We start from the raw sequence: 23,301 nt of genomic DNA, 5'->3' as shown, positions 1-23,301 counted from the left end.
TTTTTTGTCTTATTTAAAATTTTGTTTTTAACATCCATGCTACTAAAGTGGCTGCTTTGAGACAGAAGTACATATAAATCCATGTTTAGAGAACATGTATTACTAGAATGATGTTTTACTGATGGTGTCACAGTGTTTTCTTTCCTACTTTATAAGTCTATGCTTTTTCCCGAGTAGGGAAGACCTGTTCATGCAGAGGATGTAAAGAAATAGAACGCCTTCTGTCGCATGACATGACGGGGAGAACAGAAGAATATAAGAAGAAGTTCTGGAAAGATTTTGCTAAGGACTTGGAGGGTATGTAACTTGTTTCCATGATGAACCAACTTGTGTGAAAGAAATTCCCCTCCAGGTCAAGTTTATTCACTGCAAGAAGCAAAAATTTACATTCTGGACGTTGAATAATTAAGGAAAAACATAGATGGCGTCTTTTTTTTGCTTTTGAGTATTTACGGTAGTTAAATTTATTTTCCTTGTTCTTTGAATGTGCATTTTCCTTTTTTTTTTTCTTTAATAATTCATTTTTTTAAATTTAACCATTTAAGTTTTACGATCTTTTTTTCCTAAAGTCCCAGAGTTTTTAAATTTCTTATCTTAGTGATATCTTTGTTTTACACATTATACCTTTTATTATTTTGTAGACTACTCTACCATATTATACTTAATATATTATATATATATTTGAGGGTAGGGAACAGATAAGGCTTTAATTTGGTAGCAAATGGGGATACATATTTTTGTATTTCCTTGGTTTTGATTGGGAAAAAATACTAAAAGAAAAATTAAATGTCATTTTCTGGTAATTTTTTCCAACACAGCATTTATGTAATTAGCCCACTCCTATATATTTTCTGCAAAATTTAATGAAATGAAAGCGCAAAGTGAACACATGCATTTACTTTAGGAAAGCTGTAGCCCCCTTTCTGCGCTACACGCAGGCAAAAAAAGATGATTCCTTATATTCGTCACTTAACATTAACCTCTTTGCACCTAAGGGTAAAACAAATCTAAATGCCTCAGCCCAATTTTGCAATTTTGACATGTATTAGTAAAACCGTACATTTCATCACAACTACTTTGTGCATCCAGGTGGAATATACCTTGTTCTTTTCAGGTCAAATTGGGCTTTCATTTGGTAAATGGTAATGGATATCTCCTGATTTTTTTTTTATTACCAAAGAAAAACTGTCCCTATTGCCAAAGAACAACCCAATATAAATTCTCCTTTTTCTGACAATCACAACAATACCATATATGTGTATGTTAGTTGTGATTCGTACCTGTAGTACAGCCCAGAAACAATAGTGTGACTTTCGTTTTTTTTTACTCCTACCTAAAACACACTGATATTGATACTAATTAAAAAAAATCCTGTCCAAAAAATACTGACCCTGACCTTTGACCTTGAACCTTGACCTTGACCCAAACACTAATCCTGGCACTGACCTGGCTCAGACCTTTTTTAATTTTTTGTTTACAAGCACTTTTTTTTCTATCTCTTCAAAGACAGAGAGTGATACATTGTATCTCTCTCATCCATTCACAGAGATAGAAGACATGGGAAGGCAGGCTTCACAGTGACTGATCGCTGTGATAGCCAATCAGAGGCTATTACAACGACCAGGTGACCTGGAATCGGACGTTCTGGGCTTGGGGCTCTCAGTGAGAGCCCGGTCTCTGTGCTGGGAGGGCGCTGTTTGGCACATTCCCAGTACAAAAAAAGATACACAAATATGCGACCCCACGGAAAAAAGATAAGTCCAGTGGGGCCGCATATTTGCGTATTGTCGGCGTGAAGGGGTTACGCTTTTTTATTTAATTTTGGATAGAGTATGAGAGGGTTATAAGCCCTGTCAGATATAGTTTTCCCCATCTGTATCCCATTGCAGAAATTTCCCTTCACTTCCTGTCCTGCCAAACAGGAAATGAGAGGGATTTAGGGAATTCCTTGGTGACCCAAGTCACCAGAACTAGTGTCCCCATTGGAAGATTTCCTCTCTATTACTTTTCTGAGGACAACCCAAAATTTGGGGTTTTCTTTTACTTTCACTTTTAATCATCATAGTAAACAGGACAAATAGAGAGGGTACATCTCCTTAAAGTGGAACGTCACTCTCTCAATCAACACTGACAATTTTTAGTCCTTATGCTATTAGTATTAGTAAATGCATAGGAAAGTGTATCTTTCTTATTTTGTATAATGTGTATAATCTTGCTTATTTTAAACTTTTTTATACAGTTCTTCAGTTACTTCCTGGTTTCCATGCCTAGGCAAAATTATGTCATACATCCCAGGAGTCTTCAGTAGGGGAGGAGGGGCTTTTTCAGCTAAGCACACCCTCTCATGCTTGCATGCCTGAGCAACAGTAAGGGCAGGTGGATTCCAGCTAGTATACGCTACATGAATCATCTGCCTTTACTCAAGATGACCACAGCCAGAAATGATAGGGGGTGTTTTTCAAATTGATTTCTCCACAAAATAAAGAATGGAGACATGGATGGATGGGGGAGTTTGCAGTGAATATTAAAAATAGCATTTTTGTTTTTTGGTGCTTAGATGAAGTGTAGTTCCGCTTTAAAGGGGGCACAGACTGCAATAAAAACTGACAGGTGTTATATAATCCATCTCCACTCTGTCCAAAACTAAAAAAAAAAAAGTTTTGCCTTTAGTTACACTTTAAGAAAAGTGAACTGATATCTAGGAAACCCTATAATGTAAAAAGAAAAAGCATGCACATTTTAAGGTGGATATTCTCCCAAAGAAACAGTGCACATTCCATAAATAATATAAATTACCCTTTATTTCCATACAGGCCCTTTGTAAAAAGCAACAAACACAGGCTCCCAAGAGCCCCATGGTAATGGATTTTGGGTCAGTAACCAGTCCATAGACTTGTGTTTTGTTGCTTTATTAAGGGAAATCGACTTATAGGGATGAGGGATTATGGGTCGCCCAGCTTAAATTTGGTAGAACAAAAAGAAATGCAGATCTTGAACTGTACTCCCTCTGTAATAATGTCAGTCTTTTAATGGATCAGTAGCCAACTTTTCAGAATCTCTTTGTCCCCTTGGTGAAACTCACAAAGTCCCAACACTCACAGAAAATACCAGCCCACCTGGCTGCCATGAAAAGTGTCCTAGAACAGGGGATTTAGGTGTCCCCTCCCAGGCCACATGACACATCTTCAATATTCCATCTTCCCCCCCAACTTCCCTGCTGGCAAGGCTCCACAATATTATTGGGCTGCCCCAGCTACCCTGCCAGGCCTTCTGCCTGGAGATTGGCCAGATTATTATTAACATGCAGATCACTGCCTTTTTACCTCCACCCACTAGCTTCTAGAAACTTCCAGAAGCTTCTAGAACCAAGCGTAGGTACCAGAGGCCTAACCTGTAATAGCAGCACTTTATATATTTATTTATATAATTTATTCTCTCTGCATTGATATATCTAGGTTTATATGTTATATGTGATTTTCCCCTTCTGAGATTCGCCAGCACTTTAGCACCTTTTGCTACACTCACAATGGACTTTATTTCCATTTGTTTCTAATTCTACACGCATTGTTTTTTATTCTAATTATTATCAATTTTTGAATATTTATTATCATTGCACTTTATATCATTGCACCTGTAGTCACTTGTTTGCAGCACAGCAGCACTTTATATATTTATTTATATAATTTATTCTCTCTGCATTCATATATCTAGGTTTATATGTTATTTCATGAGGGAGCGCAACACCACTATTTGATTTTTTTGTGATTCTTTTGTGAGTAGTGTTTGACCCTTACGGTGTTTGCGGCACCCTTGAGCAACTCTATTTACCCATAATAGCGCAGGAATACCCCCGTTTTACATTTATTTATAAACTGTAGAGCCCGGCAGCCTGATCTACAGTATCCCCAGGCCAATTATACAGACTCACACAGGCTACTGTGAGTCAAAATAACATTTCCTCACTCTAACTGTACACTAGAGGGTGCTACATTTGTAAACCTAATATCTGGATGGTGAAAACGATATCATAACCGAATGGGGTCTAATGGATGTATTGTTCAAAACATTGTATTGGATTTATTGTAACTGTAAATTCATTTTAAAGGGGAGCTCAACTGCAAAGATATTTTTAAAAATCAAGTAGGCAGGTTTTATTGCCGAGAGAGAGAAGAGACAAAACCCCTGCCAGTTGACATGCACAGTGTACGTTCTCAGCATACCTTGGTGCTGGAATAAATGAACTCCGGTGTGCATACGTGGAAGCTATGTCATCCCAAGCTGGCAATCAAAATAACGAAAGACCCAATGCTCAGAAAAATCCGGGAAGAAGATAACAAAGAAGCGCATGGACATAGTATGGCTGGCGGGGAGGTGAGTATTTGCATAACTTGATTCTGCTTTAAAGCATCTCTTAAACCCCCCCCCCCCCAAAAAAAAAATCCTTTTGATGTGGTAGGAATAGACTAAAATCACTACTCCATTCAAAACAAACAAACAAACAAAAAAGAAGTTTTAGCTTTGAAAACACACTATACTGTACAGTGGAACCTTGGATTAGGAGCATAATCCGTTCCAGGAGAATACTCGTAATTACAAAGCACTCGCATGTCAAAGCGAGTTTCCCCATAGAAGTCAATGGAAACTAAAATAATTCATCCGCATTGACTTCAATGGCATGCAATAATGCATGTGGCCAGAGGTAGGGGGCGCCGGAGATTGTGAACTATTGCTATATTTTTCATATTGTGACGTATTACATTATATGACATGTTACAAGTTACACAGTGGTGTTAACATGCTTTTAATACCCTAGTCAATGCAAAACTAGTATTTCCATTATAGATGGAGCTTGGTGGGCTGTGTCACCATCTGTCAAGCATCCACCCAAACATAACTATCAGTTTTCCAGTAGAAATAATAAAGTTCTTTATTTTGCCCTATGCTAACTGTATGGGTGGGGTTGGTACTAATGTTATCTGGGTTCATTTTATCCAGACGCCAAGGAAATCACACCAGAGGCAGAGAAGGATACCATCTCATTAGTGTCAGGTAAGAAAAGCAATGCAGCAATGCTATACATATTTATCATTTATGCAGTATAGATGCCAAAGTAAGAAACTGTATACATGTATTAAATATTATTCTCTCTGCATTATGAATCTCCACTATGTTCCCAGAGTAGATGGCATAATGTGCATGTACAGCATATTACCTTTTAGTTATCCTCCATCTATGCAGGGTCCACATCTTCCTCACTTTGTTGCCACAAACTTCTTCTTCTACTGGTCTTCTTCTTCCTGGTTCAGCGGCCTCTTGTTTCTTCAACCATAGGTTGAAGTCTTCAACCATAGTTGCAAACGGTAAGAGACTTACCAGGACGACATGGACGCCACCGCCCATCTTGGGACAAACCATCACCCCAAGCACCAAAGTAAAAAGCCTCGGAGTAATTTTTGACTCTGACATGACAATGGATGCACACATAGGATCAGTAGTTAGCGGATCTCACCATCTTCTACGTCTGCTACGAAGACTCGTTCCCTTCATCCCGAAAGAAGACACAGCAGTAGTGGTAGGAACAATTATCAACTCTAGGCTCGATTATGCAAACTCCCTCTACCTCAGAATCCCAAAATACCAGATTGCCCGTCTCCAAGTCGTCCAGAACACGGCGACATGACTGGTAACAGGAAAAAAAACCTGGGAATCAATCACTCCGTCCCTGAGGTCCCTCCATTGGCTGGCCGTAAAGGACCAAGTCATATTTAAGGCCCTATGCCTGACACACAAATGTGTACACGGAAGTGCCCCCCAATATTTAGGTGAGAAAATAAAATACCAAACCCCCAATCATGTTATAAATCCACAAGGCCCGCTACAAGACCAAAGGAGAACGAAGATTTGCAGTCCAAGGACCTCGACTGTGGAACGCATTACCAACTAACATCCGAACGGAAGTGAATCACCAGGCCTTCAAGAAAAAACTCAAGACCCACCTATTCTGAAGGCTAAATAGAAGGAGAATGGATGCCAAGCGCCTTGAGGCGATTCAGTTCGCATTTGTAGCGCTATATAAGTTATTCACTCACTCACTCACTCATAGGTTGGCTACTTAGCGTTCACCTTTGGAGGGACCACTGAAAATTACATAGATTCTCCCACAAAAAAACATCCACCAGCACAGCTCCATACACACCAACAACACAGGCTCAGTCTAGGTCAGGGGTGCTCAACCTTTTGAAAAGCGAGGGCTACTTAAGTGATTTGGCAACCGTTCACCGGACACAATGAAATTAAATGGTTCAGAATTTTTTTTTTATTATTATTTTGAATAGCATAATAAACATTGAACATGAAGTCGGCGTAGAGCAGTTAGGGGTGGAAAATGGAGAGGATCAGTTCCTGTATATGTTGCCCCTCCTGTCCAACTGTAAAACAGAATGTGACAAGGAGACTGAATGGGCCCCCTGGAGCATGGAATGGGGTCGCCATTGCCACCAGACACTACACCATTGGTTGGGGGGAAGGTGGTAAAAACACTTCTCAACTATGGGGTTTTACCACCCCCTCAAATCGCAAATGTAAACAAGCCCTTACTGTCCAGAGTACCTTATAAGGCTGCTTTCACATTGGTGCAGCTTAGTGCACCTGCGTCTTTCCTGCGTATTAGCTGTGCTTTGCCTTAGACCTCCATTATATCTTGCGATTGTGGTGCTGTTTCTGAAAGCGCACCAAAACTGCTACATTCAGGAGTTTTGGTGTCCATCAGAACGTGCACCAAACTTGCTGGATATAATATAAGTCTGACGCAGTGAAGCTAACCCGCAGGAAAGCCACAGGTGCACTGCGCGGCACCTGCAAATCAGTATGAAAGCAGCCTAATGCCGCATACACACGATCATTTTTCGTCATTTAAAAACAACGTTTTACAGCATGTAGAAAAACCGACGTTTTTTCCAAGTCATCATTAAAACGATGTTGCCCACGCACTATAAAGGGGAAGTTCTATTTGGATGACGTCACCCTTTAGCTGATTTCGTGTTAGTAAAAGACGATTTGCGCTTTTCTGTCTGTTACAGCGTGATGAATGTTCTTACTCCATTACGAACGGTAGCTTTGCCAGAATGAGCGCTCCCGTCTCATAACTTGCTTCTGAGCATGCGCGTTTTTTCACGTCGTTAAAGCCCACACACGATAATTTTTTACAACCCGAAAAACTACATAGTTTAAAACGTCGTTAAAAAACGCAACATGTTCGAATTTTTTTTTGTCGTTTTTCAGAACCCGAAAAATTATGCGAAGCCCACACACGATCATTTTAAATGACATTTTTAAAAAATGTTGTTTTTTACATGCCGAAAAATTATCATGTGTACGTGGCATAATAGTTAAAAAGTATTCACACCCCTTGAAATTTTCCACCTTTTGCCATGTTACAACAAAAAACATAAATGTATTTTATGGGGATTTTATGTGATAGACCAACACAAAGTGGCACAGAATTGTGAAGTGGAAGGCAAATGATAAAATGCTTTTCAAAATGTTTTACAAATAAATATGTAAAAAGTGTGGTGGGCATTTGTATTTAGCCCCCCTTTGTAGAACCACCTTTCCCTGCAATTACAATTTGCAAGTCTTTTTGGGAATGTCTCTACCAGCTTTGCACATCTAGAGAGTGACCTTTTTTGCCCATTTAGCTTTGCAAAATAGCTCAAGCTCTGTCAGATTTGATGGAGAGCGCCTGTGAACAGCAATATTCAAGTCTTGCCACAGATCCTTAATTGGATTTAGGTCTGGACTTTGACTGGGCCATTCTAACACATGAATATGTTTTGATCTAAACCATTCCATTTTAGATCTGGCTGTATGTTTAGGGTCGTTGTCCTGCTGGAAGGTGAACCTCTGCCCCAGTCTCATGTCTTTTGCAGACTCTAACAGGTTTTCTTCTAAGATTGCTCTGTATTTGGCTTAATTTGGCTCTGTATTTGGCTCCATCCATCTTCCCATCAATCCCATCTAGCTTCCCTGTCCCTGCTGAAGAAAAGGAATGTTTTTTTTTTTTTTTTGTCGGCAAAAGTTACTTTTTAACTGCCTATTTTTATCACCCCCAGCTGCCAGTCTAAACTAATCCATAGTTAGGGGAAGGGGGGATGAGGGGTCTCTAGCCCAGATCTGCAGGACTTAGGCCGCGTACACACGGTCGAACATGTCCGCTGAAACTGGTCCGTGGACCAGTTTCCGCGGACATGTCCGACCGTGTGTACGGCCTAGCGGACAGGTTTCCAGCGGACAAAAGTTTCTTAGCAAGCTAAGAAAATTGTCCGCTGGAAACATGTCCATCGGACATGTCCGATGGTTAGTACACCTAATCGGACATGTCCGCTGGTTATGACGTGTAACCAGCGTCCCGAAATCCCGCGCATGCGTCGAATTGCGTCGAATCTCAAACACGGAAGTGCAATGCTTCCACGCATGCGTCAGCATGCGTGGAAGCATTGCACTTCCGTGTTTGAGAGCGTCGGTGTCTTCTACGTCACCGCGTTCTCTGTCCGCGGGGATTTTGGTCTGATGGTGTGTACACACATCAGACCAAAAGCTCCCAGGAGTCATGTCCGATGAAAACGGTCCGCGGACCGTTTTCATCGGACATGTCTCCTCCTGTGTACGGGGCCTTACTTCACATTGTTGGCTGGTCACGTGGCTCACCGTCAGTTTTTTTGTCCTTCTTTGGTCCAGAGGAGAGTAGGAGAAGGAGAAAACAGTGGTGGATCCCGATTTCCATTGCTTGCGTCCTCCGTGCTCTGGCCACCATGTTCACTGTCCGGCTCCCTGTGATTGGGCGTATGTGGGTCATGTGCAGAGGTGGGACTCCAGGAGCAACCACAATCGTGGATAGGCCTGCCCTGCTGCCACACATGACCCCCACACACCCAATCACATAGCGCCGGACACTGAACATGGAGGCCAGAGCGCCGGGGACACAGGAAATTTAAATTAGGACAAGGCACGGAATTTCACCCCCCTAAATGTTGCACCCGGGGCCACGGCCCCTCCGAACCCCCCACTCTACGTCACTGTGTGGAATCCGGGATGGTTGGGAGGTATAGGTAGGATGTGGGGGGAGTCTGGTGTTTAGTTTTAAAAATCTTTGCAATCTAATGCTTGTTTTTTTATACCTCTTTTCTAGGCATTTATAAAATTATTCCTAAAGTGTTTAAGGGCATTGCTATTCGCCTTATGCATTTTTTCACTCCTAAAGGTATTTGTAATACAGCTACAGTGATAAAGAACATTGCAGTATGTCTTGCAGAATGGAAATGGGGAACCACAAATAACTTTCTCTACAAATGGAAGAGTGAGTATACTTGAACAATGTTCATTTGTTTCAACCAAAAAAAAGCTTAAACCTCAGAATCCTTTACTAGTTTTTCCAATCCCCCTAATAAAACATGGTCCAATTGGCTTTAGTCTTTTCCCAATGGTCACTCTTTGGATCAGCATTCTATCATGTATTGTTTCAATATTTTAATTTTTTTTAAGAGAAAAAGTCACAAGTACCTGAACATCAAATAATGCCATTTCCTCCTGTAGGAGACACAAATAAAGAGAGGAGTCAGAAAAAAATTGCAGTTGGGTTTACTATTTACTAGCAACAGTATATGTAATCCAATTTAGAGTGAGTGAAACACAATATACAGGTCACCTATCGGCAATTAATTGTAAATGAAATCTTGTATTGAGGTCAGTTCACAGTTGGATGTTAGGTGTGAAATGTTTTCTGTATGTGCTTCATGGGGGGTGTGTGGGAAATGGATCCTCTTGGTGTATAAAGCAATTTTCATGTAAGATATAAGATGGAGAAGTGGGAACCATTTTCTTCCACATCCCGAGAACCAGACCGTGATTTATAGATTAGTTAGGAATCCCGTGTCTAGATGTTCAGGGTTGGCAGATGTGCAGGAACTTTGTATAAAGAAACTGCGAATTCTAGTCAATTTCTTGTTTCTCATTATGCCATTGATCTTCTTAGTGCAATTGCTTTTTTTCCAAACATTTTCTAGCACTTAGTTGGCTGAAGAGAAATTTGAAGTAACAGATTTTAATAAGAAACATCCATCTGGTTTATTAACTGATAGATGCAATAAATGCAACTCATGGGTCTATACTTAAAGTGGAGGTTCACCCAAAAAAATAATTTTTAACATTACATTCAGCCGAGTTGTCCTAATGACAATCGGCTGTTTTTTTTTCCCCCGTACATAACTTATTTCACTGCCGCTTCCGGGTATGTTATCTGCGGGACTGGGCGTTCCTATCTGATTGACAGGCTTCCGACCGTCGCATACTACGCGTCACGAGTTGCCGAAAGAAGCCGAACGTCGGTGCGCAGGCGCCGTATAGAGCCGCACCGATGTTTGGCTTCTTTCGGCAACTCGTGACGCGTAGTATGCGACGGTCGGAAGCCTGTCAATCAGATAGGAACGCCCAGTCCCGGAGAAGACATACCCGGAAGCGGCGGTGAAATAAGGTATGTACGGGGAAAAAAAAACAGCCAATTGTCATTAGGACAACTCGGCTGAATGTAATGTTAAAAATTTATTTTTGGGTGAACCCCCGCTTTAAAGTATAAATAAAGGCAAAACTATTTTTTTTAGTTTTGGATAGAGTGCAGTGGCATTAGAGCACCTGTCAGTTTTTATTGCTGTCTGTGCCCCCGTTAAAGCGGGATTCCACCCTTTTTTTTCTTTTTAAAAGTCAGAAGCTACTAACACTGTAGCTGCTGACTTTTAATAAGGACACTTACCTGTCCTAGTCGCTTGCGATGTCGGTCCCCCGACGGCCATCGCTCCGTCCTGACACCTCCATTCTTATGGCTTATGGCCTTATGGCTTGACTGCCGATTTCCTACTAGCCGCTTTGTGAATGGGCGGCTGCCTCCTGGGATACACACAGTTCCCAGAAGGCAGCGCTGCTCATTCACCATAAGACACCGCGACTGAGGATGAGCCAGAAGATCCACCACAGTGAAAGAAGAGGCAGAAGACCTACTTACGCATAGCACCAGCCCTTTCAGGTGAATATAATTTTATTTATTTTTTTAAGATTTTTTAGGGGAAAAAACGTGTGGAACTCCACTTTAAGGAGTTTCCCCCTCTCTATTTGTCTTGTTTACCATTATCATTCAAAGTGAGTAAAAAGAAAAAAAATCCCAAATTTTGGATTGTCCCCTGAAAAGTAATAGAGGGGAAATCTTCCAATGGGAACACTAGATCTGGTGATCTAGGGGCTCCCAAGGAATTCCCTTAATTTGCAGTGATTTCATCCCGCTTCCGGTTTGGCTATGGGGCAGGAAGTGAAGGGAAATCTCCCCAATGGGACACAGATGGCAAAAAGAAAAAAAAAATCTCATAGGGGTTATAACCCTTCTTTACTCTATCCAAAATAAAAACAAAAAAAGTTTTGCCTATAGTTCTACTAAGATCACTTTAAAAAGACAATGAACTAGACCAACCATTCTCAACCAGGGTTCCATGAAACCCTAGGGTTTCTTCCAGAGATTGCTAGGCGTTGCTTGAGCTGTGCCTGATTTACCTCTCATTTGGTTGGCTTATCCAAATGTATGACAGCAAAAATCTTTTTAGCAGTCAGTAAGGGTGCCATTTTAATCATCATTGTAAATGGGGCATTTTTCTCACTGCCAGTATTGTAGTGGGCATTCTTCCCACTGATCACTATGAATGAGCAGGGGTTCCCTAAATTCTGACGGGTTCCTCTGTGGTAAAAAGGTTGAGAAAGGCTGAACTAGACCACATACCCTAGACCAGAAACAAGTAAAAAAGAAGTATGGATTTTATTTTCGGATTCATACTTACCTAGGTGGATGTAGCATTCTGCCTGTTTAAAGCGGAGTTCCACCCAAAAATGGAACGTCCACTTTAAGGGAAGGTAACCCCCTGACATGCCGCATCTGGCATGACATTTTTTTTGGGGGGGGGTGGAAACCCTCTTTTTAGAGGGTTTTAGCTCCCACTTCGTCCCTGGGCACCACGCCCCCGGAAGGAAGGTTACCTCTCCCCCTCCCTCTCAGCAATCATCTGGGACACGTCACAGGTCCCAGATGATTGCTCTGCCAATCAAGGTGCGCAGTGCGGGCTCCCACAGTAGTGATGCCAGCGCCATGGAGGGGAGATGAGCAGGGCTTCATTCCACTGCATCGCTGGACCCTGGGACAGGCGAGTGTGCGATTTATTAAAAGTCAGCAGCTGCAGTATTTGTAGCTGCTGAATTTTAATATTTTTATTTTAGTAGGAACTCCGCTTTAAGCTTTCACCTCTTTTAGGAGTGTCAGATGCCTGTGTCTATGATGCCATCTTCTGACCTTAGCATCAAAGCCTTCTGTAGTGATGTCGGGGTCAGAAGAGGGAACCCCAACCCACAGTGAGGGACATGTGAAAAAAAAAAAATTGATTAAATTGATTAAATTGAATTGACTTGACTATACTTTGTGTGTTTTATATGTTTTTATATATTAATTATCTTAGGTAATATCCCCCTCTCCAGTAAAAAGCACATCTCTTTAGTTGATGCGGGCTTGGATATCAATATTGCATTTCCACTAATGTTACCTCCCCATCGCAACATAGACCTCATACTGTCTTTTGACTTCAGTGAAGGAGATCCATTCGAGGTAACCATACTCATTTTATTGCAGCACATTCTGGGATAGAAGTTTATGGTGTCATGATTTTGGCTGCTGGTAGATTTTGGTGTTGGGTTTTTGCCATTTGTTCCTGGCACTGGTATTTTTATGTGTCAGGATTTTGGCATAGGTTCCTGCCACTGGTAGTTCTTGGTTTATGGGCTTTTGGCATTGGTTTCTGCCATGGGTAGTGTTTGGTGTCAGGCTTTCAGCATTGGTTCCTGATGATGGTAGATTTTATTATTTCAGCGCTGATAACAAAAGCATGCACTAACATCTGCAATCTCTAACTTATTGCTGACAGCTATCCTGAGCCTAACACATAACCTAAACGCCTCCTAACTCAGAACCCGCACCACACCACATCAGATTTTTATTGCTGTCTGTGTTCCCAATAGGGAGATTTATCCTTGGTGTGTCCTGTCACCTGGTCCATAAAGCTATAGGAATGTTTTTTCGCTGCCACCAAAACAGGAATAAAAGTGACATATCCCAGTGGGGCACTTTTTATGATAACGGTCTAAGAAGGGATTTTATATTTAATTTTGAAGAGATTTTCACTCATTTCTTTTTGTGTCTTTGGCATAGGAAGTGAAGGAAAATGTCCTCAATGTAATTTGAACAGCAAAGCATACTAGACAGGATTCTTGCATATCAACTTCTATATCCAAAACAAAAAAAAAACAAGTTTTGGCTTTTCATGCAATTTAAAGAAGATATACAGCCAAAAGTTTTGAGAAAGAATTGAGGGGAAATCTCCTCACAATGAGGGGAAATTGCAAGAAAGTTGAAGATTTCCCTTCTATTGCTTTTCTGGTGACTAATTGAAAAATACAGAGTTTCTTTCTTTCATTTTTCGCCCGGTGCCAATGGTGAATCAGACAATGATAAAAATCAAACACGGGTTATAACCTTTCCATACTCCAGCATTTTCTCTTTAGACACACTTTAACCACTTCAGCCCGGACCATTGTGCTGGTCAATGACCGGGCCACTTTTTGCGATTTGGCACTGCGTCGCTTTAACTGACAATTGCATGGTCATGCGGCTTGGCTCCCAAACAAAATTGGCGTCCTTTTTTTCCCACAAATAGAGATTTCTTTTGGTGGTATTTGATCACCTCTGCGGTTTTTATTTTTTGCGCTATAAACAAAAATAGAGCGACAATTTTGAAAAAAATGAATATTTTTTACTTTTTGCTGTAATAAATATCTCCACAAAAATATATATTAAAAAAAAAACTTTTTTTTTACGTTTTACGTATTCTTCTACATATTTTTCGTAAAAAAAAATTGCAATAAGAGTTTATTGATTGGTTTGCGCAAAAGTTATAGCGTCTACAAAATAGGGGATGGTTTTATGGCATTTTTATTAATATTTTTTTTTTTTACTAGTAATGGCGGCGATCAGCGATTTTTATCAGTACTGCGACCTTATGGCGGACACTTCGGACACTTTTGACACATTTTTGGGACCATTGACATTTTTATAGCCATCAGTGCTATAAAAATGCATTGATTACTGTAAAAATTTCACTGGCAGGGAAGGGGTTAACACTAGGGGGCGAGGAAGGGGTTAATTATGTTCCCTAGGTGTGTTCTAATTGAAGGGGGGGTGGGACTGACTAGGAGAAATGACAGATCGCTGTTCATACATTGTATGAACAGACGATCAGTCATTTCTCCCCCTGACAGGACCGGGAGCTGTGTGTTTTCACACACAGCTCCCGGTTCTCGCTCTGTAACGAGAGATCGCGGGTGCCCGGCGTTGATCGAGCCCGTCGGGCACGCGCGTCCGCACCAGGGGCGAGCAGGGGGCGCGCACGTGCCCCTAATGGCTGAAATGCGTGATGACGTAATATTACATTGTTTCGCACAGCCGAGCCGACCTGCCGCCGTAAAACTGTGGCGGCTGGTCGGCTAGTGGTTAACCTTATAAAACAATAAACTCTGACTGACTTAAGAAAAATCTTTTTAAAAGAGAAGTATGGATTTGGGCTTTTTTGCAGTTTTATACTTACCTAGGTGGATGCAGCATTGGTCCGATGCAGATGCTGCATCTGTCCCCCGGCGTCTCTGCACTGAGAACCAAGCGATCGAACACCATCGATCACTCGGTTTTCAGAGCTCCGTGAGCAGAGAGCTGCTTCAGTCACAGCTCCCTGCTCTGATCGCTTATTGGAGCACTGGGCTGTGGAGGGGATGTAGCGGCCGGCTCAGGCCCGCTGAGAGGCTGAGCCAGGTGTCGGTTCAGGCATCTGGCATATCCCGACTTCCATTGTCGTGATGACACGGTGCCTGGACCGACTTCTGTGATGTCAGCAGACAGCGGACTTCAGCCAGCTCTCTGCTGAAAACGGGTTACAAAACGGTCACAAAACGGGTCACAAAACTAGTTGCACTCCTGTGATCCATAGGAGAAGTACAGCCAAACTCCTTTCAAGTGTGTATATTTAAAGCGGATGTGCCAGTAAAAAAAAATATTAAAAGCCAGCAGCTACAAATACTGCAGCTGCTGACTTTTAATATTAGGACACATACCTTTCCTGGAGTCCAGCGCCGTCCGCAGCAGAGGACGAGCGATCGCTCGTCTCTCTGCTGCTCCCCCCGCCATCCTCAGTGAGGGAACCAGGAAGTGAAGCGCTCCGGCTTCACTACCCGATTCCCTACGGCGCATGCGCGAGTCGCGCTGTGCCCGCCGATTGGCTCACACACTGTGTGCTGGGAGCCGAGTGTTCCCAGCACACAACGGGGGACAGACGGGAAGTCTGGAAAAACCCGTCTTTTGCCCGAGACGTGTGGCCGAAAGTGGGTGCAAATACCTGTCTTTAGACAGGTATCTGCACCCCCCTGAAAGGTGTCAAATGTGACACCGGAGGGGGGGCGGGTTCCTATCAGCGCGAGTTCCACTTTAGGGTGGAGCTCCGCTTTAACAAATCTCCAATTTTTTTTTTTTTTTTTTTCATTTGCTGTGGGTCATCTTCCTCTTAACAAGTGGCTATGTTTGTTCCCTATGGTTCCACTATATGTAGCCATCCCCTCTTGTTCACCTTCAAGATGAACTATGGACTATGGACAATAGTGTGCATAGAGCAGGGCAAAATAGATTGCAGGGCCATTAAGTAGTGCACGTGTATGAATTGCAAACATTTTTTTGAAAAATAATTATATCATTCAGTGTCACTTTAATTCTAACCATTAAAATATATCTAATGCCAAAGCTTTTTTGAATTTTGGATAGAGAAAAATAAGGGTAGAGTTTTTTTTGCTATTTGTGCCCCAATATATTGATTTTCCATAACATCTTTCTAGGCAAAAGGAAGTGATAGACACTCTCTCCAAAGTGAGGAAATTCCCCTTTTAGGGCCGCGTAAAAGGGCTCATTTGTAGCCCTTTTGACAGTATGTGCAAATAAGAAACATTTCTCGTGTTTTCCAAAGAGGGGAATATTGGGGATGGGGATATTTTGAGTGCCCAAAAAAAAAAAATGGAACAACCATATTAAAAGTTACATTTATAGTATCAAAATCTTAGTATTAATAAAATCTATTTTGTTGACTGCATATCCCAGTAGACAGATATTTCAACCAGAGTATCCATAAAAGTATACAGAAAGGGTCAGGATCAATGTGTTTCACCTATCTTGAGGCTTCTTCAGGATCCTTTTGATGACAGATTAGGAGTGCAGCTGATAAAAAACAAATGGTATGTTAAAAAAAAAAATAACCAAGATGAAAATCAAATAATTACCAGATATGTCATAATATATAACAATTAAATTAATACAACGTAACCATATTCATAATATTTTGAAGGAGACTCTAAATTGGGGAGGGGGAAGGGAGGGAGAAAAAACAGCAAAAGCAATAGAGGACTTTATCCAGCACTAAGGGGGGGGGGGTACCTATATCTGACAGTAACCTATGACATTAAGCCTACCCATTTGCTGAGCAGATGGAGAGCAGACATTCCCTCATTGGGGGATGAGTAGTGAGAGGATTATGTCTCAACATTTATTCCTTCTATGATCTCGGCAAAGGACTGATTTTATTCACCTAAAAATTTTAACACAGGGCATATTACACCCCACAGAGGCTAGTTGATATCTATCCCAATCTTAGCCCATTGTGTACTAGATGCAACCTTGAACCGGGAAACTTTTTTCATATGGTCCGGTCCTATCCCAAATGCTGTCCTTACTGGCAGGCTGTGGCCTTAAAGTGGTTGTAAACCCTTACAACACACTTTTTGCTACAGGTAAGCCGATATTAAGTCTCACCTGTAGCTACCCAGGATATCTCCGGCACATGCAGACACAGGGGATATCTCCTAAACCCTGTAGGTTTTGAAGTCATTGGCACATGCGCACTGAAGCAATGGCACGTAGTGCCATTGCTTCAGTTAGACTGTGCCATTACTGGCGGCTCCCGCGCATGAGTGACGTCGTCGTGGATCTGGCCAATCACAGCGCCGGAGCCACGATACCCGAAAGTAACCCCCCGGAGTGATGTCGCTGGCCGGTGCTGTGTACAGATACCGCAGCGAGGTCTTCAATCTCAGGTGAGTATTACATAATGAGCTAGTATGCTATGCATATTAGCTCATAATGCCTTTGTCTTGCAAGTGTTCGGGGTTTTTTTTCAAAGTGGGTTTACAACCACTTTAAGTGTTATATGTGGAATTGATATACTTTTGGATCCTCTGATCCTATTATTGAGTTTTTTTGGAAGATGTGGAGGGAGACAGACATACCAAGCTATGCATTACCTTCACCCTGTTTTATGGCAGGAGAGAAATACTGCTGAGATGGAAGGGGAAGGAACCTCCTTCGTGAGACCCATGGCAGCAGACGATTAATAACGGTGTTACCACTGTATAAGATCATGTAAAAGAGCAAGAATTGCCCAGGAAAGTTTGACACAGTATGGTCGAACTGGATCGATGCTTGTGGTTAATCCTCCGACGGCCTGTGTAGGACCCTATCTTGCATATTAATGTTCGGGATGGGTGGTCCGGGGACATCACTATTACCCTGAGAGGGTTCTAAGGCCTAGTACACACGAGAGGATTTATCCGCGGATACGGTCCACCGGACCGTTTCCGCGGATAAATCCTCTCGAGGATTTGCGAGGATTTTGATCCGATGGAGTGTACTCACCATCGGATCGAAATCCGCGCCGAAATCCCATCGCGATGACGTGTCGCGCCGTCGCCGCGATGATGACGCGGCGACGTGCGCGACGCTGTAATATAAGGAATTCCACGCATGCGTCAAATCATTGCGACGCATGCGGGGGATTCATTCGGACGGATTGATCCGGTAAGTCTGTACAGACCAGCGGATCAATCCGTTGGGATGGATTCAAGCGGATAGATTTGAAAGCATGTCTTCAAATTTTTATCCGCTTGAAATCCATCCCAGGGGATAAAAATCCGCGGAAACAGATCCGCTGGATTGTACACACCAGGGGATCTATCCGCTGGAGCCGGTCCGCGGATCAATTCCAGCGGATGGATCCTCTCGTGTGTACGGGGCCTAACTTTCCATCTCATCCAAAATTAAAAAATAAAGTTTTGGCTTTAGATGTGCTTCACTCTAATCCTTGTTGCAGTAAACCAAAGTACAGTGCTGGGGTGTCTAAAATGTATTCAGTGTGCTATAACAGAAATATTACAAAATGTATCTTTTTGTTGAATCAGACACTTAGAAAAACAGCCAAACAATTTCCCTTTCCGAAAATAACTATAGAAGATAAGGATGTGAAGATTCCATCAAAAAGCTGCTACGTTTTTGAGGGAGATGGTGACGGTATACCTGATGTCATGTATTTCCCACTTTTTAACAACCAAACGTCTGAAGGTCAGTTTACACCTAAACAGAGCTCTGTAGTTAATTTCTAAGCAAGTTGTAGGGGGCGCTATTAGGTAGTGCTAAACAATATTTAAACAGTGTAAGAAGTAGCAAATAAAGATATGTGATTAGTGCTAGATATTAATGTAGCATCCTGGAGTTTAGGCAGGGTTGCTCCTCACCAATTTACTTGCCAGGAGTAGTTATCCTGATGGCTAGTTAGAGATCCATTGATTTCTCCCTAAGTTTGGCCTTGCTGCACTTTTCTCTTTTACCACTAGGTGGCCCGGGTACTTGGTGGTACTAGATATGAGAAGGGCAACCCAAGGTCAGGTTATGGGTATGTGGGGTGTCTCAGTCAATGGGCAGGGGTTTTCTTAAATACGTTGGCCTGCTGGGAGAGCCTATATATTCGCAGGAGCTTTTCCCCCATCACTAGGGATAACAGCATAGTCACCATACAGAGGGTCTGCAGCCACCCAGCCTCCGCTCTGTGATCGGCGTGCATACCACCGCCGTAGTGATGAGAATCCGGAAGTTGATGAACCAGAAGTAATGTGACCGGGATGCGCCTCGACATACGTTTTGTTTTACAATGTCAGCGGGAAGCGCTTCCTGATGACGTTGTAAAACGAAACGTACGTCGAGGCGCATCCAGGTCGTGGTGAAGAGGAGGATATATTATTCAAAGGTTTCCAGAATCCTCTCCATTGGTTTTCCAGCAAGCATATTGTTCCACTTTAACAGCCTGGTTTTGACCTTCTTTTTAGCTAAAGAGGTCATGTTTGTTTGGTGAGTAGGCATTTTACTCACACGCATCGGGTGATTTATTTTAAGATCTACCACTGGTGACGGTGTATGGAATAGAGCTACCTCACTAAAAAGATTCATGGACTTTGAATTTATGCAATATTTGTCTCATCACTATTAACATTAATATTTTTTATACTGTATTTTATTTATATTAATTTCTAGCAGTATGCACTTTAGGAGTTTTATGTTTATTTGCTACTACTTACACTGTTTAAATATTGTTAAGCACTACCTAATAGGGCCCCCTACCACTTGTTTATTCAATCACTTAAAGTTAGCACATTGCACTATGGGAGGAGCAGCTCCAATATTTTGCACACTTATTCCGGTTGCGCAAGGTTATCTTCCTATACATCAGTTAATTTCTAGGACCTCATTCACATGGACAATGGTATACTGTACATCATTTTTTTTAATTCTGTTTTTTATTACAGGATGTTTTATAATGCCATTCATTTACCCAGCACCTTACATAGAAATTGTACATTCACATCAGTCCCTGCCCTCAAGGAGCTTTGGGCCAGATTCAGGTAGAATTGCGGCGGCGTAACGTAGATACGTTACACCGCCGCAAATTTTCATCGCAAGTGCCTGATTCACCAAGCACTTGCGTGAAAACTTACGCTGGCAGCCTCCGGCGTAAGCCTGCGTAATTCAAAGGGGCGTGTGCCATTTAAATAAGGCGCGCTCCCGCGCCGGACCTACTGCGCATGCTCCGTTTCGAAATTCCCGCCGTGCTTTGCGCGAAGTGACGTCATTTTTTCAAACGGCGACGACGTGCGACGTGCGTAGCGTACATTCGGATTCCCGGACGTTTTACGCAAGAAATTTTTTTTTTTCAATTTCGACGCGGGAACGACGGCCATAGTTTAAACAGCACATACGTGTGCTGTCTAAAGTTAGGGCACCTAAAACGACAACTAAGTTTGCGACGGGAAACTAGACTAGCAGCGACGTAGCGAATGCGAAAAACTGTCGTGGATCGCCCAACTACTAATTTGCATACCCGACGCTGGTTTACTACGCGAACTCCCCCCAGCGGCGGCCGCGGTATTGCATCCTAAGATCCGACAGTGTAAAACAATTACACCTGTCGGATCAAAGGGATATCTATGCGTAACTGATTCTATGAATCAGTCGCATAGATACTCTGAGAGATACGACGGAGTATCTGAGATACTCCGTCGTATCTCGGCTGTGAATCTGGCCCTTACAATCTAAGGTCAATAAGGCGTTTTAACGCCTGAAGCCCGACGCTATTGCAGCCTGAAATACGCTGGAGGGGTGATTTAACATTGTTCTCTATGGAGATGGTTCACATCTCCACGCGAAACGCCGTACGCCTGAAGCTCAAAACAAGTCCCTGACCCTTTTTTTCAGGCGGCTTCGGCGTTCGACATAGCCGACAATGTTAAATCACCCCTCCAGCGTAAAAAACGTTGCGTTTTGTCGCGGCAAATCGCGGTACAAAACGCCGCAATTTGTCACGGCAAATCGCGGTACAAAGCGCCACGCTAAGGTGTGAATGCAGCCTTACATTTATACATACACATACTAAGGCCAATTTTGACAGGAGCCAGTTAACCTATCAGTGTTTCTTTGGAGTGTAGGAGGAAACTGGAGTACACAGAGAGAAACAATACGCAGGAGAACATGCAAACTCTAGGCATTTACAGTATATGCGTTTATAGAACATTTCTTAACACATTTTCTGGGTGGACTTTAACTCCCACTTGCCGCACATATGCGTCACTGGCAGGGGTCAAGTCCTGGGCAAAAAGTGTGGGAACTGGAACCCAAGATACACTCCCCCACGAAAAAAAAAAAGATGATACACTCATATGTATAATTACTAAACCGCATGTTTTTTTTTTTTTTTTTTTTTTCAATACACTGTACCTTAGTAATCCTTTATGTTACTGGCCGCTTCCTGTATATGGATTCATCGGGTAGTGTGCGGGTATTCAAATTTAGAAAGTTCTTTCTAAATCCCGTGATAACTCGTGGCAGACCTCCGCAATGTCTCCTGGGAACAATGACAAAAGCTCCCAGGAGACATTGCGGCATCCAGGAAGTGACGGAATACCCGCACACTACCTGATAAATCCATATACAGGAAGCGGCCAGTTACATAAAGGATTACTAAGGTTCGCCTGCCCCTGACAGTGACTCAAGCTGGGCATCGCCGCTTAGTGAAGGATTGGCTCTGGTGGTTCGGGCAGCTCGGCTGCTCTAGTCTTGCAAGGGGAACTGAGTTCCTGCTGTGAAAAAAGTGCAGGAACTCCGTTCCCACGCGTTCCCGCAGGACTTGAGCCCTGGTCACTGGGCAGCCAATGTTTTGTGCTGACAGAGCACGCTCAATAGATTTAAAATATTTTTTTTTTGTCCTGAAAAGCAGCACTGCCATATATCTCCCCTAGGTGAGAATGACAGAAGGGTAAAACCAACATTTTGAGTTGCCACCATGCAAGATATAGAGGGGAAACCCTCCAACGGGGAAGCAGGTAGCTGGGACAACTATATAAATGGGGATTCCCCTTATAATGGAAAGATATCCTTTCACTTCCTGTTGAGTCTACAGGACAGGAAGTCTTTATAATGAGTTACAGATGACAAAAAAAAGACTGACAACAGTTTTAACACTTCCCTAATATTTCCATAATGGAAAAAAGGTTTTCCTTTAGATATGCGTTAACAAAGCCTCGGTCGTGCATAGTCCCAAAAGAGGATACCGTACATCAGGGGTGTCAAACTCAATTTCTTCGTGGGCCGCATCAGCATTATGATTGCCCTCAAAAGGGCCGGTTGTATCTGTAAGATTAGATGTCCAGCGCATTCCCTTTACATTAGATGTCAAGGGCCGCCTCACCATCAGAAGTTGAGTCCCCCACTCTTCCTTACATCAGTGCACCCCCCTTTCCTTATGCTGCTGCTGGGAAGAAGCTGGACGCATTGCTTGAAAGCAGAAAGTAAGGGTCTGGGGTAGGACAAGAGGAGGGCTGGAGCTCACCTGCAGCTGCAGGAGAGGTGCGAGGGCCACATGAAAATGGCTTGGAGGGCTGGATTCGGCCCACGAGCCTTGTGTTTGACACCTGTGCCGTACATATATCTAGTTTTACAATTTGTATTATTTAACCCTCAGAAGTGCAACCTGCTTACCATTGTTAAACTCTCAACCATAGAGATGGTAAGTAACATTGATAACCCAGATAATACACCATAGGTAAACACATTTCCTTTTGCTTGCAGGAAAAGTAGATGAAATGAGGGAAAAGTATGCCACCATCCACATCTCCTATGATGAGTCTCAGGTGAAAGAACTCCTAGAGGTATCGAAGAATAATGTGGAAAAGAACTACACCCAGATACGAGAGAAAATAAAGCAATGTGTTCAGAGGCATAACCTGAAGAGGACACGGGAGGCAGCTGCCTATGGTGTAATGAACACAGGGGGAGCAATGGAAGAAAAAAATAAAGATAATTAAAAACATCTGTGTGTTTCTGTTCTGTCTGTGGTTTACAAATAAATGGGACTTTAGCCAAGTACATTTGGGCATTTTTTTTATTGCATTCTGTTCTGCAAGCTTTGCTACTGTATATCTCATCTTGTACGATCGGGAGTACAGTGGAAGTGGTAGTGCCACTGGTAACATAACCCAGGGCCGTCTTTAGGTCAGGGCCTGTCATTGATGTGGGGCCAAAAACAGCTGCCTCATACTTGCCAACTATCCCAGTTTAAATTCCCTTGTCCCTTGAAGTTTTAGTCCTGTGCTGTGTCCTTATATCTTAGTGTGAAGTGCTGCTGCTAATGCTGCCCAGCTCTGCCCTATTGTTGTGTACAGATGTCTCACCTGCAGACCCTGGGCCGGATTCAGAAAGAGTCCCGACGGTCGTATCTATGCGCCTGATTCATAGAATCAGTTACGCATAGATATCCC

General features: G+C 42.6%; 1 protein-coding gene across 2 annotated transcripts; it reads left to right on the top strand.

Annotated features, from left to right (window-relative positions):
• Window positions 1-154: 154 nt before the first annotated feature.
• LOC120936279 (cytosolic phospholipase A2 gamma-like) lies at window positions 155-22,909 on the top strand. Of its 2 annotated transcripts, none has more exons than XM_040348510.1 (6): window positions 155-297; window positions 4,996-5,049; window positions 9,188-9,355; window positions 12,543-12,688; window positions 18,400-18,559; window positions 22,613-22,909. In XM_040348510.1, the coding sequence occupies exons 1-6, from the start codon at window positions 234-236 to the stop codon at window positions 22,846-22,848; spliced, it is 828 nt and encodes a 275-aa protein (XP_040204444.1). In that variant the 5' UTR covers window positions 155-233; the 3' UTR covers window positions 22,849-22,909. The 2 variants fall into 2 exon arrangements, with proteins under 2 accessions (XP_040204444.1, XP_040204445.1); XM_040348511.1 differs by having other exon boundaries at window positions 156-297; window positions 9,260-9,355.
• The last annotated feature ends 392 nt before the right edge of the window (window positions 22,910-23,301 follow it).

Source organism: Rana temporaria, chromosome 4 (genome assembly GCF_905171775.1).
Source record: "Rana temporaria chromosome 4, aRanTem1.1, whole genome shotgun sequence".
In the NCBI taxonomy this organism is placed as follows: domain Eukaryota; kingdom Metazoa; phylum Chordata; class Amphibia; order Anura; family Ranidae; genus Rana; species Rana temporaria.
Note: the sequence above shows the minus strand (reverse complement) of the source record. Positions and strands in the feature narration are given on the sequence as shown.

What these genes read in the sequence shown, in the direction of transcription:
- LOC120936279 (XM_040348510.1), top strand. Translation starts at nt 234, where the DNA reads ATGACGGGGAGAACAGAAGAATATAAGAAGAAGTTCTGGAAAGATTTT. An exon ending in TTTTGCTAAGGACTTGGAGG is followed by an intron (nt 298 to 4,995) that starts GTATGTAACTTG and finishes CATTTTATCCAG; the next exon opens with ACGCCAAGGAAATCACACCA. An exon ending in TACCATCTCATTAGTGTCAG is followed by an intron (nt 5,050 to 9,187) that starts GTAAGAAAAGCA and finishes CCTCTTTTCTAG; the next exon opens with GCATTTATAAAATTATTCCT.